Below are 19266 nucleotides of genomic sequence, written 5' to 3'. Positions count from 1 at the left end.
CCCCGCCCACGGTGTGTGTCCTGGCACCGCCACGCGCAGCCTCGGCAGAGTCGCTTTACGGCCGGACAAGAGGGTGGGTCCCAGACTTGCGGAAGGAGGCCGAGCCGAGGGGCGGGGAAAGATGCTTTTTGCGACAGGTCGTAAGTGACGGTCCAGGCGGCGCGACAGCAGCTGGAGGGCGGAGGAGGCGGGTTGGTGTTTCCCGGGCCGAACCGGGCTGTGGGGGTCGCGGGGCCTGAGCCGGGGCCGTAGCTGAAGGCCTGCAGTGACAGCATGGGTGAAGGGGAGCGGGGCGGGGGAGGCCTCGGGCTGCTGTGGGCGGTGGGTGGGTCTGAGGGGCTGGCGGGCTGGCGTCTTGGGTCCAGGCCGGGGATCTGACCCGTGGTTGCTGTCCCCGGAACCCACAGCGCGGCCCGTCTTGTGCTCGCCATGAGGCCGCAGCAGGCGCCGGTGTTCGGGAAGGTATTCATTCAGCGAGACTACAGCAGTGGCACACGCTGTCAGTTCCAGACCAAGTTCCCCGCGGAGCTGGAAAACCGGGTATGCAGCCTGGCTCCCCGCACCCACGCTGAGGCCAGGGAGGGAGGCTGCCCGGGGAAGGGGAGGGAAAGGAAGGGAAGGGGGTCTGGGCTGAAACCCCGCGGCCGAGTGCCCCGGGGCTCTGGGTAGGGGCGGTCAAAGAAGGGGCGTTGGCCACAGGTGTACCAAGAGGGTCCCGGGGCAGGACCTGGTGTTCGGAGCAGGAGGAGTCGGGCCAAGCCCCCGGGGGTGATGACCTTGTAGAACTCTGCGCTGCCCTGCCCGGTGCCGGGAGTCGGTACCAGCCGTCTTCTTCCCCGGGGCCAACCACCCCGCCCCGGGTTATTGACCACAGAGATGAGGAACTCATTCCTCGGGCTCCAGGCCGCCTCACTCAGCATGTTGTGAGCTAGGTAGTCCTCCCTCGTCACGCAGGAGGAATCTTCATCCTCCTCCTCGTGACGGGCGTTTGTGGCCACGGTGCTGGCCGAACTGCTCGGCAGAAAGGATTTTGAAGTGCTGTGCCAGGCAGTGCGGACCGGCCTTCTTGGAACCTGGAGAACATAGAGCGCTAGAGGGGCTGGACAGGGAACTGTCAAGAACAAGGCCCTAAACTCGCCGCTCCCCGTTACCACTGGGAGCCACCTGTGTGAGGCTGGCTTGCGTGTCAAAATTGTCATGAGGACCTCGGTCCTTTGGGCAACCCTGCATACAGAAAGGCAAGAAGGGGGTGTTTCCCTTTTCTTCAGGATTAGCAAAAATACACTTTTAAGTCATGGTATCTTATTTTAAAGATAGAATGAGGGAAGCCACCTGAATGTGTGTGTTTTCTTGTGCCCACATGTGTTCACGCACCCAGAGAGAAACAAACTCTTTGAGTCTTGAGCCATGTTACATCAGTTTTCAGTTCTGAAGTCAAGTTCTGGTTAGATGGGAGCAAGTTTCGTGGCTTTCCTCTTCGACAAGAAGGGCCAGGGACTGGTAGGTGATGAGACATGCTGTGGGTGTGGGGCTAAGAAATGCTGGTCATGAAGTCAGTGGGTGTAGGTGAGTCTGCAGTAGAGAAATGTGTAGCAGTCACTTAAAACCAGCTTGGAGCAAGGTAGGTGGTTTTACCTGATTGCCAAGGTTGGAAAATCAACGATAGTCAAGTGTAGTGTCCTTGAGTTTGATTTATAACCTTGGGCAGGTTAGTGGCCCAAATGTGTTTCTTTAAATACAAATTAAAGATCAGACATGTCTCGTAAAGATTATGAGGTTAGCTTGTTTGTGAAATGCCATATGAACGCTGCATTTTCTTGTCACGATGTTCTGAGCTAACTCACCCTGACACTAGTCGTTTGAAAAAGTGGAAATTGAGCCAGTTGCCTACTGGCTAAAACTACTGAATATTGTTCTGAAAATAATTTAACATTGCAGTTCGCATGTTTTACATGTTAGGACTTAATGTGAAATGGATCAAACGTTTTATTTTTAAGCCTGTTTTGGAAACTCTGACTTATACTATTTATGTACTTTCAAATCAGAATGTAAACTATTTTTTTTTCACCACACTTTAGATGTTACAAGATTCCTTTGTCAAACTTGGAACTCAGAGTTGAGTCCAATATACCATAATCAGACATTAGCCTTCCACTGTGTGTGGTAGAGCCTGTACTTTATAGTTGGAATACAGAATCATAATATAGTCACAGTATTGCACTGTTTCTTACAGGAAGTTGGTGTTTCTGAATTCTGGAGTCCATTTATTTCTTGGACTGCATACAGCCCAGAACTGCTTATGATTCTGAGTACTACAGTATATGGAATGTTATATGGTGCTGTACAATTGTGCTTTTTTTTTTTTTTCTTTTTAAATGTTTGGGTTAGAACACTAGCTTATACTTTTTAAACTGCTTGGGAAAGCTTTGATTTTATTTTTTCCTGTGTTGAGATTAAATTTAAATTACAGGCTTAAATTTTCCTTGCTTGTTTGATGGAAAATTGAAAGGTTTCTCTCTTTGTTTCTCAACTAACCCTAGAAATTGTGCTGGTTGCTCTGCCACTGAGGCCGATTTTCCTTTTGTGAGAACATCATACTTGGCAACTTAATAGAGGAAGAAACTAATGCACAAGGGTTTTGTGTTACTTTAGAGCATTAAAAACACACACATTTGTGCTCTTTAATTTGGGAGTGAGGACAAATTCTGTCTGTTAAAAAGTTTACTTTATCCATTGCCTGTTCGAATGTAATACTTTGATGCCTAAATGCTTTGTTGCCAGGACAGTTCTTTAAAGGAGGCTTTATTCTCACTTTACCCAAAATACAGACATCTTTAGTCTGGGTAGAAGAGAAATGAGTGAACTATAATTGAAGCATTTGTTCCCCTATATGCCTTTAAAAATATGTCTCTACATTTGATCAGTAGAAATTACCTGTGACTTGTGATTGTTTTAAGCTTCAGTCCCGTGCTTTCTGTCTACCACATACTTCAAGAAACAAAAATTCTGGGCAAATGATGAGCCTGATTCCTGTTTCCGTTATGACTTTCAGTGTTTACTGATCCAAATTTGTATTTGGTTCCAACTTCACATATCTCCAGATTTTGATATAGCTTCTCTATCCGTGTCCAAGTAACTAGGGGAGACCACGGGCAGCTTTTCATAGTGCCTAAAGAGAGGGGGAATGCCCACATTTGAGGCCTTGCGTGTTAAGTGTGTCCTTTGCCTTTACTGCTGCTACATGGTTTTTACTTCTTTCCCCCTTTAAAAAATAACCTTCCAAAGAAATTCTTGACTGTTTTTTTATCTTTATTTCTTTTTTCTTAACCTTTTTTTTAATCCTTCACTTAATTTTTTTAAAAATATATTTTATTGATTTTTTACATGGAGGAAGGGAGAGGGATAGAGAGTTAGAAACATCGATGAGAGAGAAACATCAATCAACTGCCTCCTGCACACCTCCTACTGGGGATGTGCCCACGACCAAGGTACATGCCCTTGACCGGAATCGAACCTGGGACCTTTCGGTCCGCAGGCTGACGCTCTATCCACTGAGCCAAACCAGTCAGGGCTTCACTTAATTTTTTTAAAATGATCTATGATTTGCCCTAACCGGTTTGGCTCATTGGATAGAGCATCGGCCTGCGGACTCGGGGGTCCCAGGTTCAATTCCGGTCAAGGGCATGTACCTTGGTTATAGGCACATACCCAGTGGGGAGTGTGCAGGAGGCAGCTTATCGATGTTTCTAACTCTCTATCCCTCTCCCTTCCTCTCTGCAAAGAATCAATTAAATAAATAAATAAATAAATAAATAAATAAATAAATAAAAATAAAATGATCTATGATTTGCTTCCATCCTGCAAAAGCATTGCAATCTTGGAATCACTTTTAAGAGTTAGTGTTGCTGATGCGATTAGTAATTCTGATCTGAAAAACATTTCTGGTTTAGATCCCATGGTTTTGAAACATATTATGTCCAAAGAAATGTAAATAATTCAAAGAACTTTTTTATCCAATCATTGAATTGTAGGTAAAGCATAGATGATTGTTTGAAATTGTTTAGACTTTTGCAGATTTACTGATGGACAAACTGGAGGCATTAACTTAGATATAATTAGGTGAACAGTTTACCTTTAATATTTGTTCACTGAGCTGTTCTCCTAAGTCTGTTTTCAGGGAATGAGAACTCTGACAGATTCTGCAGATGACCATTCTTGACAAACCATGTCTTCAAATAGTTTGACTCAGTGAAGGATTGCTGCCCTGGCGCTCAGTACCATTGCCACCCACCCAAACCTTGTCAGAAACTCTAATATTCTTGGAAAGTAAAAGTAGCTCCTTTTGAAAAACAGGTAGAGCCACCACCATTTTAAAGTTTATATTAAACTTTTTCATGCTATTGGCTCATTGTTTCCCCACAGGACAAAACAATGATTACAACTGCCTCTAACCCAGTGGTTCTCAACCTTGGCTGCACATTAGAATCACCTGGGAATCTTTTTAAAATCCTGATTTCTGGGCCTCATCCTCCGGAAATTCTGTTTCTTTGTTACTAATGTTGTGGCCTCACCCCATTACAAAGAAACAGAATTTCCGGAGGATGAGGCCCAGAAATCAGGATTTTAAAAAGATTCCCAGGTGATTCTAATGTGCAGCCAAGGTTGAGAACCACTGCAACCTAAAGTTTTAATAGCTTAAAGATGATGATCATAGTTTTATACTTTAAAAAATTATGTTCTTGGGAATAATTTATCTCAAACTGTGATATTGAGGTTCTTTGACTTCTATTTTTATATAGACTTCATAAAAGAATTCATGTGTAGGTATTAGTTTTAGGAATAAAGAAGGCCTAGAGTAAGGACAGATTAGTTGTACTTTTGTTACCAAGAATGATAGTATCAGATGAAATACTCTACTAATGGGCCTTGAAAGTCCTAGAGTACAGTATTAAGATTTTAAAATGTAGAAAGCACTGTTAGAAAATAAAATGATACTGGAAGAAGAAAGTAAAAGCAGATGAATAGAGTGAAAAGTGAATGACAATAGTATTGGTATAAATGTAAAATGATAGTGTCACTGAATAGAAGGAGGTGATAGGAATGACTTGGTGTGAGTTGTGCAGTAGTTTGAGATTTTGCCTTGTTCATGATGAGCTTTTAATACTAAATAGTTACTTTAATATTGATGAAATATTGAGTAAACAAAAAACAGAACTTTGCACCCTTTGATTCTTCTGCTTATAATGTCCTTCCCTGCCAGTTTAGCTATTGAATTTAAGATTATCTGCTCTTTCCAGATCAGGGAAGGTCTCTTCCACCATACTTTATGCCTCTGTTATAGTACTCTGTCAATTTATTGCATTTTTATATTTACATGTTTGTGCTGCTCATTTTACTATAAACTCCTTGAAGATTGAGTCTGTCTTATTAATCTTTCTCTAAGGCCTGTCATAATATGTAATGGTAGGTGCTCAGTAAAAGTGAATATAACTGAATTGAAAGATCAAAGAATTGTATAATTTAATTAACTTGAAATTCAGTATAGAGAATAAAAAAACACTATATTGAGAATTGAAGATATCTAATGTTCATAATAGTGATAAAATTAAACAAATATACTAAGCAGTTTTAGTAACTTAGGTCCAGATTTAATCACCTAAAAATTGTATGCCGATTATTAGATAGGAATGTTGACAAAAAAGCAAAATAAGTTAGTGATAGAAAGCATTAGTGAGTAGCTAATCTTTTTTTCCAAAACTTATTTTTAAATTCTTTCCTGTACAGATTGATAGGCAGCAGTTTGAAGAAACAGTTCGAACTCTAAATAACCTTTATGCAGAAGCAGAGAAGCTTGGGGGTCAGTCATATCTTGAAGGTTGTTTGGCTTGTTTAACAGCATACACCATCTTCTTATGCATGGAAACTCATTATGAGAAGGTAAGGCTACCTTTACTCTATTTCCCCAAATTTCTGTCTTAAGTTCTGTCCTCCCACCTTAGTCTTTTGTTTGTGTATTTGTTGTTTTTTGTTAATCCTCACCTGAGGCTATTTTTCCCATTGCTTTTCCGACAGAGTAGGAGGAAGGAAAAGAGGGAGGGGAGGTGGGAGAGAGAGGCTTTCCTCTACCCTAGAATGCTACTCTTCCCATGTTCAAATCTCACCAGTCCCTTAGGTCCCACTTTCATCTAAATTTTCCTTACTCTTCTAATCATAGTCTTTCTCTCCTTGGTATCCCCACAATATTTTATTTGTATCTGTTTCTTGGCACTTAACACTCTACTTTGGAATGCAAGTTTACATTCTTATTTGCCCATCAAGTATGTATTTTTCTTGAGGTCAAAGACAGTGCCTTAACCAGTATATATCCCTCTTCATGCCTGACACCATGCCTTGGGTATATTAGACACTCCATGAACGTGTGTTAAATGAATGTATTTAAGTTAATCACAGTAAGCCCCTATTATTAAATTCTGATATCTATATTTATATCCCACTTATAGAAATGTCCCTGTGATTGTCTTGTACCCCATGCAGTAGAGAGCAGATACAATTGTAGCAAAAAATATTTTGAGCTAGTGTTACAAAAAGGGTATCTATAATAATAAAAGACTAATATGCTGATTAGACCAGACGTCCTTCCGGACAACCTTCCGGATGAAGCTGGGGCTGCGAGGGAAGCCCAGGTCCTAGGTGCTGGCGGCTGGAGGGAAGCCCGAGGCCTGGGTGCCAGAGGGAAGCTGGAGCCAGCAGCTGGGGGAAGGAAGGCCTACTCTTGCACAAATTTTGTGCATTGGGCCTCTAGTATTTAAATAATAACTTCATAGTTTATGTTCTTCTCCATCCTCCTATATAATAAAGAGATAATATGCAAATTAACCCTCATGCCCTCACAAGATGGCTGCCTACAACCAGGCCATCAGGGGGGTTAGTGAGGGATGACCAAACGACTGAACAGCAGGCTGCATGGAGCGACCAGGCCAGCAGGGGGGTTAGTGAGGGATGACCAAACGACTGAGCTGCAGGCTGCATGGGACGACCAGGCCGGCAGAGGGGGGCAGTGAGTGGTGACCAGGCCAGCAGGGGGCACGTGAGGGGCAACCAAGCCGGGGGGGAGGGGGGGGACAGTTGGGAGTTACCAGACCAGCAGGGGGGGGGGGCAGTTAGGAGTGACCAGACCGGCTGGGAGGGGGCAGTTGGGGGCGATCAGGCTGGCACTCAGAGGCAGTGAGGGGTGATCAGGACGGCAGGGGGAGCGCAGTTAGGGACAACCAGGCAGGTAGGCAGGTGAGCGATTAGGAGCCAGCAGTCCAGGATTATGAGAGGGATGTCCCCCAAAGGGTCCCGGATTGGAGAGGGTGAAGGCTGGGCTGAGCGGGGACCTCCCCCCAGTGCATGAATTTCATGCACCAGGCCTCTAGTATCATATAGAGAAGCAGCTTACTTTCATTCCTGGTTAACATTTAGAATTTCAATCTGTTTTGTCATAGCAGCTTCTCTTTAATAATACATTTTCTGAGTGAAGGGTATAAATCCGATAAATATTTATTGAAAGCCTACTATATGCTAACCGGTATGCAGGGGATATAACTGAATAGGGCAAATGAGGTTGCTAACCTTGTGGAGTTTATAATTTAGTGGTAACAGCTGATACTAAGGAAACAAAACCAGCAAAATTGTAAAATGTGATAAGTCCCTTGAAGAAAACGAACTCTCCTATGATAGAAAATAATAGGAGAGACCTAATTTAAATTTTGTGGTCAGAAAAGGCCTCTGAGGAGGTAACATTTATACTGCTACATGAAGGATGAAAGCCTGGAGACATTTAAACAGAGAGATCAGTGCAGGGGGAAGCTACTCAAAGGTTTTAAGCAGGAGAGGGATATGATCAGATTTTCATTGTAAAGAAATCTCTCTGCTCTGTGAAAAAAAGTTGTGAAAGTAGGGAAACCAGTTAGGATGCTCTAGAAGTCCAGACAAAAGATGATGGTAGCTTGGACAAGGAACAGAGCAATAGAGATGGAAGTGGGTAAGCAGACTCAAGGGATATGTTGGTGATAGAACCAAGACTTGATGAAGAGCTGAATGTAGAACGGGAGGGTAAGACTGAATTCACATGGATAAAAACTTGGTCATCCAGGATGGTCTTTTAAAGAAGTATAGAATACTGCCAATTTAAATTAGAAATACATCCTCCAGATTATTTTATTCATGCTTAGTGGAATATTAGATGCTTGAGTTGTCATTTCACTCCAGCTTTTAAATTTAAGATTTTAATTAAACTTATTTACCCATGTGCATTGGCTGAAATAGATACAGGTAGCTCCTTCTGAAGTCAGTTGTAAAAAGAAATTGGTAATTGGGTGACAGCCAAGTCATTTACTAATTATGGGATTATAGACAAGAGAGGTTATTCTTTAAGAGCGCATTCTGTAAAATGGGTGTTAGCATTAATAAATTCCCTCATATATGGTAAATGCTTAGAAAGTGTTTTCTTAAGATAAATTTAAGACTTAAGTTAGTATATATGTATGTTTTAATCAGATATTAGTGAAGTGACATGATTTTTTAAATTTCAAGAACAAATAATCTTTTTTCAGCTCTTAATTAAAATTATTTTGATTATTAATCTTGGGAGGCAGTTCTCAGTATCAAAAATATAGTAGAAATTGATTGATCCTAATTATGTTTTAATTTGGTTTCATAGGCAATATATAAGGTACTACTTTATAAGTCTAATCAAGGTCCTTTACAAAGTAACTATTATAAAGCAAGTATAGACAAATAAAATTAGTCAAGAAACCAAAAGTTTAAGGCATGGCCACATTTTTAAATAGGGGATTTTAACCCTAGCTGATGTAGCTCAGTTGGTTGGAGCATCCTCCTGTGTACCAGAAAGTCATGGGATTGATATCTGGTCAGGGCACATACCTAGGTTGTGGGTTCAGTCCTAAGTCAGGGCGGGTGTGGGAGGCAACCAATTGATGTATCTCTCTCACATCAATGTTTCTCTCACTCTCTCCCCCTTCCTACCTCCCTCTCTAAAATCAATCAATCAATATAAACAGGTGATTTTATTTTAGAAACTGGACAAGAATAACTAGATCATGGAAAGTTAATAACTAGAACAGTCATACTCTCTCTCTATATATATATAAAAGCCTAAGCGACCGGATGGCCAACCGGTAGCTATGACGCTCATTGACCACCAGTGGGCAGATGCTCAACTTAGGAGCTGCCCCCTTGTGGTCAGTGTGCTCCCATAGCAGGAGCACTGCTCAGCTGACGAATGGGCGCCAGACGCCGGGCTCACAGCTGGCGAGTGCTGCTATGGAAGCACGACCCTCTCCTGTGGATACTCACCCTGCGTGCCTGAGCGGGGCCCTGGCGGCAGGCCCAACGGGGCCAGGATGAACGGGACTGGCGCCCAGACCAGCTCGGGCTTCTCCCCTACCATCTGTCGCTTCCCACACTACTTTGTGCTGTGCGGGATCGACACAGACAGCGGGCTGGAGCCCAACGAGCTGGTGGGTAAGGCTGGGCTGCAGCAGTGGTCCACTGATCCCCGCAGGCCGGGCCAAGGGACCCCACCGGTGCACGAATCTGTGCACCGGGCCTCTAGTTAAGATATAATGTACCAATACTTTTAAAAGAAAACTTTTCATATGTATATTTTTATTTTTTATAAAATGATAAAAGTATGAAAATAACTATCCTTTCCCTCTCTAGTTTATCTCTTAGGAATGTTAGTGGTATTATTTTCTACTTTATGAAAGGACAGGATTGAATCATTTAGTCTTTATTGTTTTAAACACTAAAATTTCTAATTTACAAACAGTAAGCCAAATATAATAGTGCTTACACTTTGTCGTGTGGGTTAAATTTTTGAAATTATAAATAGGCCTTTGAAAACTCACTAGGACAATCATGCGTTTTTCCTATAATGTGCTCTTTATTGCTTTAAAATGAAAATAAAGACTTCAGTGTTATTTCTCTATTGTTGCTGCCCATGATAATTAGGGAACAAATGGGATTGTAAAGGCTCCCTCAGTAGCTGTCTGTCTTATTCATCAACTATAAAACATCCCTTCTGCCTATGTGCTATAATCTGTAAAAGGAACACAGTTAGAAGGAACTTAGATATTTTCTGAAAATAGCTGTGATCTTGGTGTTCTCTCTTAGCCTCCCTTAAGATATTTTTTCTCAAGGGTTTAGGAGGCTTTCTCCCATTTATTATTCTCCAGGAGCATAACAGTCTTTCCTGAGGTTTGATTGTGTTTAGCTTTGTAAATATTATGCAAATTGGGGTTTGTTGAGGGTTTGAAGTTAACAGATATAAAATATGAATAAATGTCAACATAAGATTCTTAGAGGTGAGAATGGTGCTTTGTTCAGTATGGGATGCAGTATGAGTTTACTCATATTAATGCTTTCCTATTGCTAAAGAGACTTAAGAGTTTAAAAGCATCCTGTGCTGCCTTCACCAAAATAGTATAAGAGGATTTGGAGCTTATACCAAAAAAACTGTTTTCTTTCTAAACTGATACCCAAGTGTTCATAAATGTTATTAAAGTTTAGACAAAAACCTGCACAACAGAGTTGTGCTTGAATCAAATAAAGGAATGCCATTTCCTTGCTACCAACCTGTGCCCAAGGAGAGAGGGAGGAAAGCTGTTCTGAAGGAATCCTTTCTTTGAAACCAGCCATGCAAGCATTCTTCTGAGTGCCCTCTTAGTATTGATGGACCTCAGAGAGGGGAGACTGACTCTCCAATTTCCAATCTGTCAGGTGGGCTGAGAGGGAAATCGGAGAGAAGATTGAGAGTACTGAGTTGGGTACCTTTAGGGGCTACTTCCTTCTATTCATTGTTTAGCATGATTGACAAACTGATATACAGACAGTGCCTAAGGCTTTTTTTTTTTTTTTTTTTTTTTTTTGTCCATAAAGACTGAGCACTGCTCAAATTCTTTGAGAGTTGAAAATAGGAGAATGATATGTGTATTACTTCAGGTAATTACTAGTAGGTGAAAAAAAATCTTTTCTTTAGAAATAGTATTTCTTAATTTACAGCACATAAGGTTGCTCTTTTAGTATAATCATGCTCTTTTTAAAAAGCATAAAACAGTTTATATTATTTCCAAAAATGTAACCTGAATAAACCATTTAAATTATTTTCCTGCAATAAGAAAATTAGTTATACAAACCACATAGAGTTTTAAATTCTAAATCATTGTATACTGAAACCTAAATTGTAGCATCCTAAACTGTTGGTTTGGCCTGATACATTATAGACCCCACTCTTCAGTCATTTCTTAATTTCCAGCTTTATTTTCATACAGTTCTTTTTCTCCCTTTGTGATCAGATTTATCTGTGACTTTATCATATACTGATAGTGTGAATTTAAGAAAATATATAGTAATTAAAGAACTAGATCAAAGTCCCTTTGAACATGAGAGCCAGAAGAGGGTTCTGATGGCTTTGAATCTGAAATAAAACATGTAACTCTTTGATTTTGTATATAGCTATTAAGATTTATTTTCTTTTAGCTTATCTGTCTCGGAATTGCCCTTATGAAAGCTGGAGATTTGGCAATTTCCAGAAGTTCCTTTGTATCCTATCTGGTTTTTGTCTACATTTGCTTTGACTTTTACAACCTTAATACTAAACTTATAAACTGAGGTTCCCGTCTAGGACACAGGAGCAACTACAGAGTAGCACTACATGCGGTCATGGAAATGATATAAGACACTTGTAGTCATCAGAAACTCCCTGGCAGCTAACGCCCACATGCCTTACAAAGGAAATAAAATGTTCAGTTTAAACTAGCTGGGCTACCTCTTATTATTGGCCAACTTTGTATCATTACTCAAAGTTGATGAAAATGTACAAAGAAGAAGCAATTCTTAAGTGTTAAAGGAGAAAGCCAAGAAGTGCCCTTGATATTAGAATATGTCACATTAACGACACTTTATGAGTAGGGAGAGAGAAAAGCATAACTAACCATTGTGTATGTAATCATCTGTTTCTCTAAATCCAGGATTGAGGTGACTAGGAGGTAAGGAGGAGGGGGATTGGGTCTCATGCTTTTGTGTGCATTTCTACTTACACTGCATTGAAGATATTTGTGACTTGAAGAGTCCGTCATGCTGTGCTATATGTTGTATGTAACTGGTGTGAGCCAAGTAATCAGAGCTGTATCCTTCCATAGGAATATCCATGACTTGCTTTGAAAACTAATTCCACTGCCTGAAAATTTTGAGATTCAGCTGATACTTAAAGGGAAATCCGATGAAATTTGTAAAAAACTGCTATTTCTTTCTGTCAGGTTCTGAGGAAAGTCTCCAAATACATTCAGGAGCAGAATGAGAAGATATATGCTCCCCAAGGCCTCCTCCTGACAGATCCCATTGAGAGAGGACTTCGAGTTGTATCTTTTTAGTCCAGATCTAAATGTCTATAAAAAGAAAATGTCAGTGGTACTATTTGGCATTCGCCAAAGAGAATTTAACTCCTGAATTGTCTTTGTGAATTGCATACCTACCATAAGCCCTCTATCTCCGGCATTTTTTCTTAAAGCATGCCTCTCCTTCCTTTGCGTTGTTCAGGTCTCTGGATTGTTTAGTATTCTGGTTACTGTCTTTTTTGGTGGTTCTGAGGGCATCTTGTACTAATAATGGGGGTGGTATGAGTAACGCATTTCATCTGCAGAAACTCTGAACCTAAAGCTCCTTTGAAATGCATAAACTCATAAATGTGGTGAGACTTGTCATCCAAATGAATTGCAGTTCCATGGGTTCATCTGACTAGTTGAAATCAGTTGCAGCTGCCAAATGTATAATTTCATTACCTTTGACATACTCTGCATATTTTTAGAGGCAGTAAGCTTTGAAAATCACTAAGTGAATTTGGGAAATAAAATTGCAAAAAAAACTAATACAGCTTGATAACTGGAGTAATGGGTAAAATAATTTCTTTAAAAAACCTAGGTCAGATAATCCCAGGCCTTCCTGCTGATAATAAGTTCAGTAGTTTTATTATAGTCTACAGCAGTGATTCTTAAATTTTTAGAGGTCATGAACCCTCACCCAAGAAAAAGTTTTCATATAATTTCAGGGTATTTTGAACCCCTGAATTCATTACCTCTGTGGATTCTCAGTTAAAAAAAAACCCTATTCTACAATAAAGCATTCTTTTTCTGTTTTTTTTCTCTCAATAAATAATCAGTGTTTGGGGAGGAACTATATGTAGAATACTACAAGCAATTATATTTCTTCAATTTTTCAACGAGGTGGAGAAAGCATCATATTTAATTTAAGTAGAAGAAAGTTTTCATAATTTAAAAGTAAGCAAAGCAAATTAAAGTCTGTACAGACCATACATATCATCTTGCTATAGCCCCCTTTTATATGTTATATTCTATAGTGTGTTTTCTTAACAGCCATGCTGTTTAGATCGAAATTACCATTTATGAAGACAGAGGGATGAGCAGTGGAAGATAAACCATGGAATTAAAGGTAAATACGAAATTATATAATGTATATGTGGTTTTTGTAATTTTGTAGGATATATTAATTTTCTTACCTGCATGGTAAATTGTTATATGGTGGCATGTTTTCTGTATTACTTCATATTTAAGATGTGAACTTAACCCAAAGTCTGTTTGGTGATACAGAATTTAATACTGATCTCTACCCCCCCCCCTTTGCCCCCAGTATTGTTTTCAGAATAGTTTTTTTTTCTTTTTCTTTTTTAAAATATATTTTATTGATTTTTTTACAGAGAGGAAGGGAGAGGGATAGAGAGTTAGAAACATTGATGAGAGAGAAACATCGATCAGCTGCCTCCTGCACAGCCCCTACTGGGGATGTGCCCACAACCAAGGTACATGCCCTAGACCAGAATCAAACCCGGGACCCTTCAGTCCACAGGCCGATGCTCTATCCACTGAGCCAAACCGGTCAGGGCTCAGACTAGTGTTTTTGTTTCTTTGGTTTTGGGGATTTTGGGGGTGGAAGGTAATCATGTTTCATTTTAATATTTTAAACTATTCTAGGCATTTAAGTAGTTAGGTTTTGCATATAAGAATCAGGTCAGAGGTTCCCCTGCTTGTATGATGAATGGCTTTTAAAAACCAAAGAAACATTTCAGAGTGGAGTGGGGAGAGTATGAGTATTTCATAGCCCCACAGATGAGTATTTTATCTACCAGTGGGTAGAACCATAAATTTAATTCTTTTGTTTCAGATGTTTATGTCCTTACATATCCATAAAATGACCTTGAATAAGTGAGAAACAGATTAGGTGGTATTAATAGAAATCTATGGGCAAAATCATGTAGAAGCCATAGTACATTAGCACAGTCTTCTAAGTGACAGAAAATTGTACTACACTGTTTGTGCCAATTTCAGTTTTTACTCTTCCTACAGATAGTGTTCTGCTGCTGCGTTTTCCTAATTAACGTTGTTTACCGGCATCTATCACCAACTAACAGGCAGCATAGAAATAGAATCTACCAAAGCAAACATACTCCTTCCCAGGACAACAATAATAATAGCTACCATCCTGAGGTACCTCATATGTGCCAGATATTAAACAAATGGTATTTCTAAATCTCACAAGAATTCTGCCAAATTTCCCTATTATACAGATGCACAAACCAAGGTACAAATAGATTAAATGATGTTCTCAAAGTCGCACTGATTGGCCATAAACCTGTTTTTTTTATACCATACTTCGTACTTGCAGTAGCAAGAATACGGAGAAAAAAAAGTTGATTAGATTATTCGAAGTGTGTATCCCCTTTTCTTTTTCAGTACTTTTTAAAAATACATTTTGTCTGCTCTTATACCACTTACAGAATCCTACACACCAACCAACATTCCAAAACTGCCTTCCTTTAGCACTAGGGAATGTGTCACCTGAATTCTTGAAAGTCAAAGGCCTAAATGATGTTATCATCTGTCATACCTTATATTTCTTTAAAATGGCTTTGCCTTGGAACGCTTAGTGGTGTTTGTTCTTACTCTTTCTCATGAACAATTTCCAAACTGATACTTCTCAAACGAGCAGTCAGGAACCTTATGTGTGGTTTTTGTTACATGCCATTGAAATAAGTTTGTTTTATCAATTGCAGCTGCGTTGACTTGGCACAATGCATTTGTCATGACTCATTTTGCAGCTATTATTGCTAAATATAATGTTTTTCTGAAGTGGTGTGGGGTTTTGAGCAATTACACACCAGAGACTAATCTATCAATATTCAAACAACTGTAAAATTTTGCAATGGGTAAGATTTACATTAGGAACTTCTGGATAGTTTCATGAATGCAAATATTTTTGTTCAGCACAATTTAGTTTTTAGAGCTATGTGTTCCTCAAGCACAGGAACCAGTGTAGGCTAAAGCTTTGGAGGAGGGGAAAAACTATAAGAATAATTCTATTCTGCTATTTTTCTTAAGTCTACAAGGTGTCTGCAGGTTGAAGCATTATATGAGAATTAATGACTTGACAAGAAGTACACAAATAGATCTTTAACCAAAATATTTTGTTATTTTTAAGTTGAATTTTTAAAATATCTTTATTATCCTATATAATAAAAGCCTAATACGCAAATTGACTGAACTGTGGAAAGACCGGTCGCTATAACATGCACTGACCACCAGGGGGCAGATGCTTAACGCAGGAGCTGCCCCCAGGCCCCAGGCCAGCCAAGGCGGGTGCCAGCTGGGGGGGGAGGGGGGCGGCAATCGCCCCACAGAGGGAGGTGATTGGCAGGTAGGGGGGGCCCTCATCACCCTGCTGGTCACCCTGCAGATCAGCCCAATTGCCGGCCAGGCATAGGGACCCCAGCCATGCATGAATTTCATGCATCGGGCCTCTAGTCTATATAATAAAAGCCTAAGCGACTATTGCTGTGGAATGACCAGAACGACTGGTCGCTATGATGCGCACTGTCCACCAGGTGGCAAATGCTCGATGCAGGAGCTGTCCCCTGGTGGTCAGTGCGCTCCCACGGGGGGAGTGACGCTCAGCCAGAAGCCAGGCTCATGGTTGGTGAGCACAGCTGCCACAGCGACAGCCTCTCCTGATTCCGCAGCAGCAGGCACAGCAGGCCAGGATGAGCACAAGTGGCTCTCAGCCCTGATTCGGGCTCCCCCCTGGCCACCTGCCACTTGGCACACTGCTACATCCCCTGAGGAGTCCCGGACTGGGAGAGGGATGTCCGGGACTGCGAGAGGGTGCAGGTCGGGCTGAGGGACCCTCACCTCTCCCCCACCCCCCACCCCCAATGCATGAATTTCATGCACCGGGACTCTAGTTAAATATATTAATGGTGTTTTCTCTCTTTGGATTAAGATTGTCTTTATTTTAAAAAATAGGACAAATAATTCTGTCACAGTAAATTCATAATAAACATAGCTAATATTTGTTGGCACTTATTATGCGCCTGCACTATTTGTAAATGCTTAATTTTAATCATCACAACCCAGATACTGTTATCCCAATTTTTCAGATGAGGAAACTCGGGCACAAAGAGCTTAAATTAGTTGTCCAAGGTTAAAAACTAGTAGGTAGTGATCGAGGCAGCCTGGCCCCAGATTTGCCACTTAACCCTGTGCTATTCTACTCTCGTGACATGATTGGTCAGAGTTCAAAATAATCAGGGCTTGGCTTTCTATACTGTTGAGCTCTGAACATAGTACATAGTACAGATTCAAGTATTAGATAGCCCACATATTAGGGATTCATATCAATTGGTGTAGAGAGATGTTTTAGAGGTTATGTTTAGCATCCTTTTCTAAAAATCTTTACTTTTTCCCTCTGATTATAGATCCCAGCTCCAGCTGGGAACCTCATCTCTCCACTGGCTGATCGCAGAGCGTCCCCTACCTCCTCTACAGAGCGTCATTCCTTTATATCTGCTGCCAGAGCCACGGTGCCATTTACTCCAAGGACTAACTTTCTAAAATTCCACACCTGGAGTGACCGCTAGTCGCTCAGCATCCACTTTTTGTCTCCAAATTCTGTAGGACTCTGTAATCTTTTCATTAGTTTCTGAGAAAACACAATGAAGCATTTCACTTTTTTTATTCAGAGCCATTAATGAAATATGCAGGTGGTCAGCCCAACGCTAAGTTTATTTCTTATCTGCCACCAGTACTAATGGTTCTCTTCATCCCTTGGGCCAGCTTCCCAGGTGGCTATAGACCTCAAAGTCATGTCTTAGCCAGTGTTCAGTCTCATTCCCCCAAATTAATAAAATGCTTTTCTTCAGGATTTTAGTATAGGGTAGGCTGTGTCTGTGGTGTTGCTAATGCATCTCCCAGATTTCAAAGAACTATCAGTTTTGCCATGACTCAAATCTTAAAGATCTATTTCTGTTGTTAAGTTTCTCAAACTGAAGTTCATTGGAAAAATAATGTGTTCTTTGTTTTATTATAGCAATTATTTCTAATAAAGCAGTATTTAATACAGTTTCCAGTATTTTTCTTTGAAGAATTTTGTTATCGTTACATTACATTGAATGTTGGGAAGATGTGTTGCTTGTTCCTTATATAAATAAGTAAGCACAATACAGTGGATGCTAAACCATCAAACACATAAATGCTCCTGGAAGTGTAATAAGCAAGTGTAATAAATATTTTAATTATAGTTTTGTTATAAATATAACTTATGAGAAAAAAAATTTGATAGGAATAATACTGTATATTACTAATTTTTAACTATCCCTACTGGCAAATCTAATGATTCATAGACTTTCCTTATATACAGTATTCATTGCACAGAAATCTTAGGATACAGTAAGTTAAGTGATTTCCAACTAAAACTCTCAAGTCTGAGTCAATATTTCCAGTTCTTTTGGCTGTATGTTTTTAGCATTGGGCTTCTCATGGCTTTCATCCACCTTTGAGGTTTGAGAGCACCATAGTTGGGAGAGAGTTAAATGTATTAGGAGAGAATGACATAGCAACAGTTAGTTTCAGAGATATTGTAGGTGCTAATACTGGATTTACTCTTTCAGATTTAATTTCTTTTATGGGTCTGTTAGTTTCTGAATAAATCCCACAGGTCTGTGTTATATTTTAATTATATAAAACACCTTTGTTACTTTATAGGCTATATTAATGTTTGTCTGCCTTTTAAACCCGTTGCAATGCAATAACTTTGCTGAAATATTAACACATTAGTAAAACTTTTCTTAAACAAATTGTCTCTGTGTCATGCTTGGTGTGATTTGGTAATGTGATAAATGATGTGGCATTAAATTTGGCAGATAGTACAGTATAGCTTTGTATTTTTAAAAAGACATCTTAACATTTATATAGTTTGTCACACTTCTCAGTTTTTGACATGCTTTATCTCATAAGAGCAGATGTGTTAGCTAAATAGATAAAAAACAAGAAATAGTACCTAACAGTAAAAAATGCATTCAACTGAAAAATAAGAGATTGGAATGTTTCATTAGGAAAAAAGTATCAGAGTTATTGTTACTTTTTTGAATAATCTGATCACTTGCATTTGTAGAGATTAACAATTTAAAAAATAGGGTTTTATCTATAATCCAATTTTTCTTTTGTGAGATGTTTTTCTTTGTAAGATTTTTCAGCTTCTCTTTTCCTACTCAAATAAATTAATAGTAAATAATACTCATCTGTAACCAGTAGTCAAATAAGAGAGCATTAGATGCAAATTAAGTTCCTTCCATATTCCACTTGGCCCTGGCTCCTAGCGTAAGCTAGTTATAGTTTCTCAAGTGTAATATGCTTCGTTTCTTGTTTTATTTGTTTTGATTTCATATAAAAGAAAGGTCAGAGTATTAGTGCTGTGTTTGATTTATATATTTATCTCCCCTTCCCCTTGCCATGCTTCTCTCCCCATCCCAACAATGGAGATTGTAAATTCCATAAGAGCGGAGATTGTTTCTACTTATCCTTGCGTCCATCCCTAACCAAGTGTGACCATACATGGTGCTACATACACTTAGCACTCACAAATTTGTAAAGGGAATAAATGGGTGAGACCTAAGTTGACAGGTCAATAACTATTACTTTATTACATCTTGGTTAGTAAGGTGTTTGACTTGATAAGAGTCACTTGTGTACTTCCCTTTTCTTTTAACTTTTTTTAAAAAAATATATTGATTTCAGAGAGGAAGGGAGAAGGAGAGAGAGAGAAACATCAATGAAGAGAGAATCATTGATTGGCTGCCTCCTGCACACCCCCACTGGGGATAGAGCCCACAACCCAGGCATGTGCCCTTAGCCGGAA

General features: G+C 39.9%; 1 protein-coding gene across 6 annotated transcripts; it reads left to right on the top strand.

Moving 5' to 3' along the window:
• Nucleotides 1-62: 62 nt before the first annotated feature.
• Nucleotides 63-18205, top strand: GOLGA7 (golgin A7). 6 transcript variants are annotated; one of them, XM_059685333.1, is made up of 6 exons: nt 63-191; nt 408-540; nt 5785-5937; nt 12324-12425; nt 13450-13512; nt 16829-18205. In XM_059685333.1, the coding sequence occupies exons 2-5, from the start codon at nt 430-432 to the stop codon at nt 13495-13497; spliced, it is 414 nt and encodes a 137-aa protein (XP_059541316.1). In that variant the 5' UTR covers nt 63-191; nt 408-429; the 3' UTR covers nt 13498-13512; nt 16829-18205. The 6 variants fall into 6 exon arrangements, 5 of the variants coding, with proteins under 5 accessions (XP_059541316.1, XP_059541317.1, XP_059541318.1 ...); XM_059685334.1 differs by having other exon boundaries at nt 156-277; XM_059685335.1 differs by having other exon boundaries at nt 162-195.
• The last annotated feature ends 1061 nt before the right edge of the window (nt 18206-19266 follow it).

The sequence above is a fragment of the Myotis daubentonii genome, chromosome 2, assembly GCF_963259705.1.
Source record: "Myotis daubentonii chromosome 2, mMyoDau2.1, whole genome shotgun sequence".
Taxonomy (NCBI): domain Eukaryota; kingdom Metazoa; phylum Chordata; class Mammalia; order Chiroptera; family Vespertilionidae; genus Myotis; species Myotis daubentonii.
The sequence above is the reverse complement of the archived record's forward strand: the minus strand, read 5'-3'. Positions and strand labels throughout refer to the sequence as shown.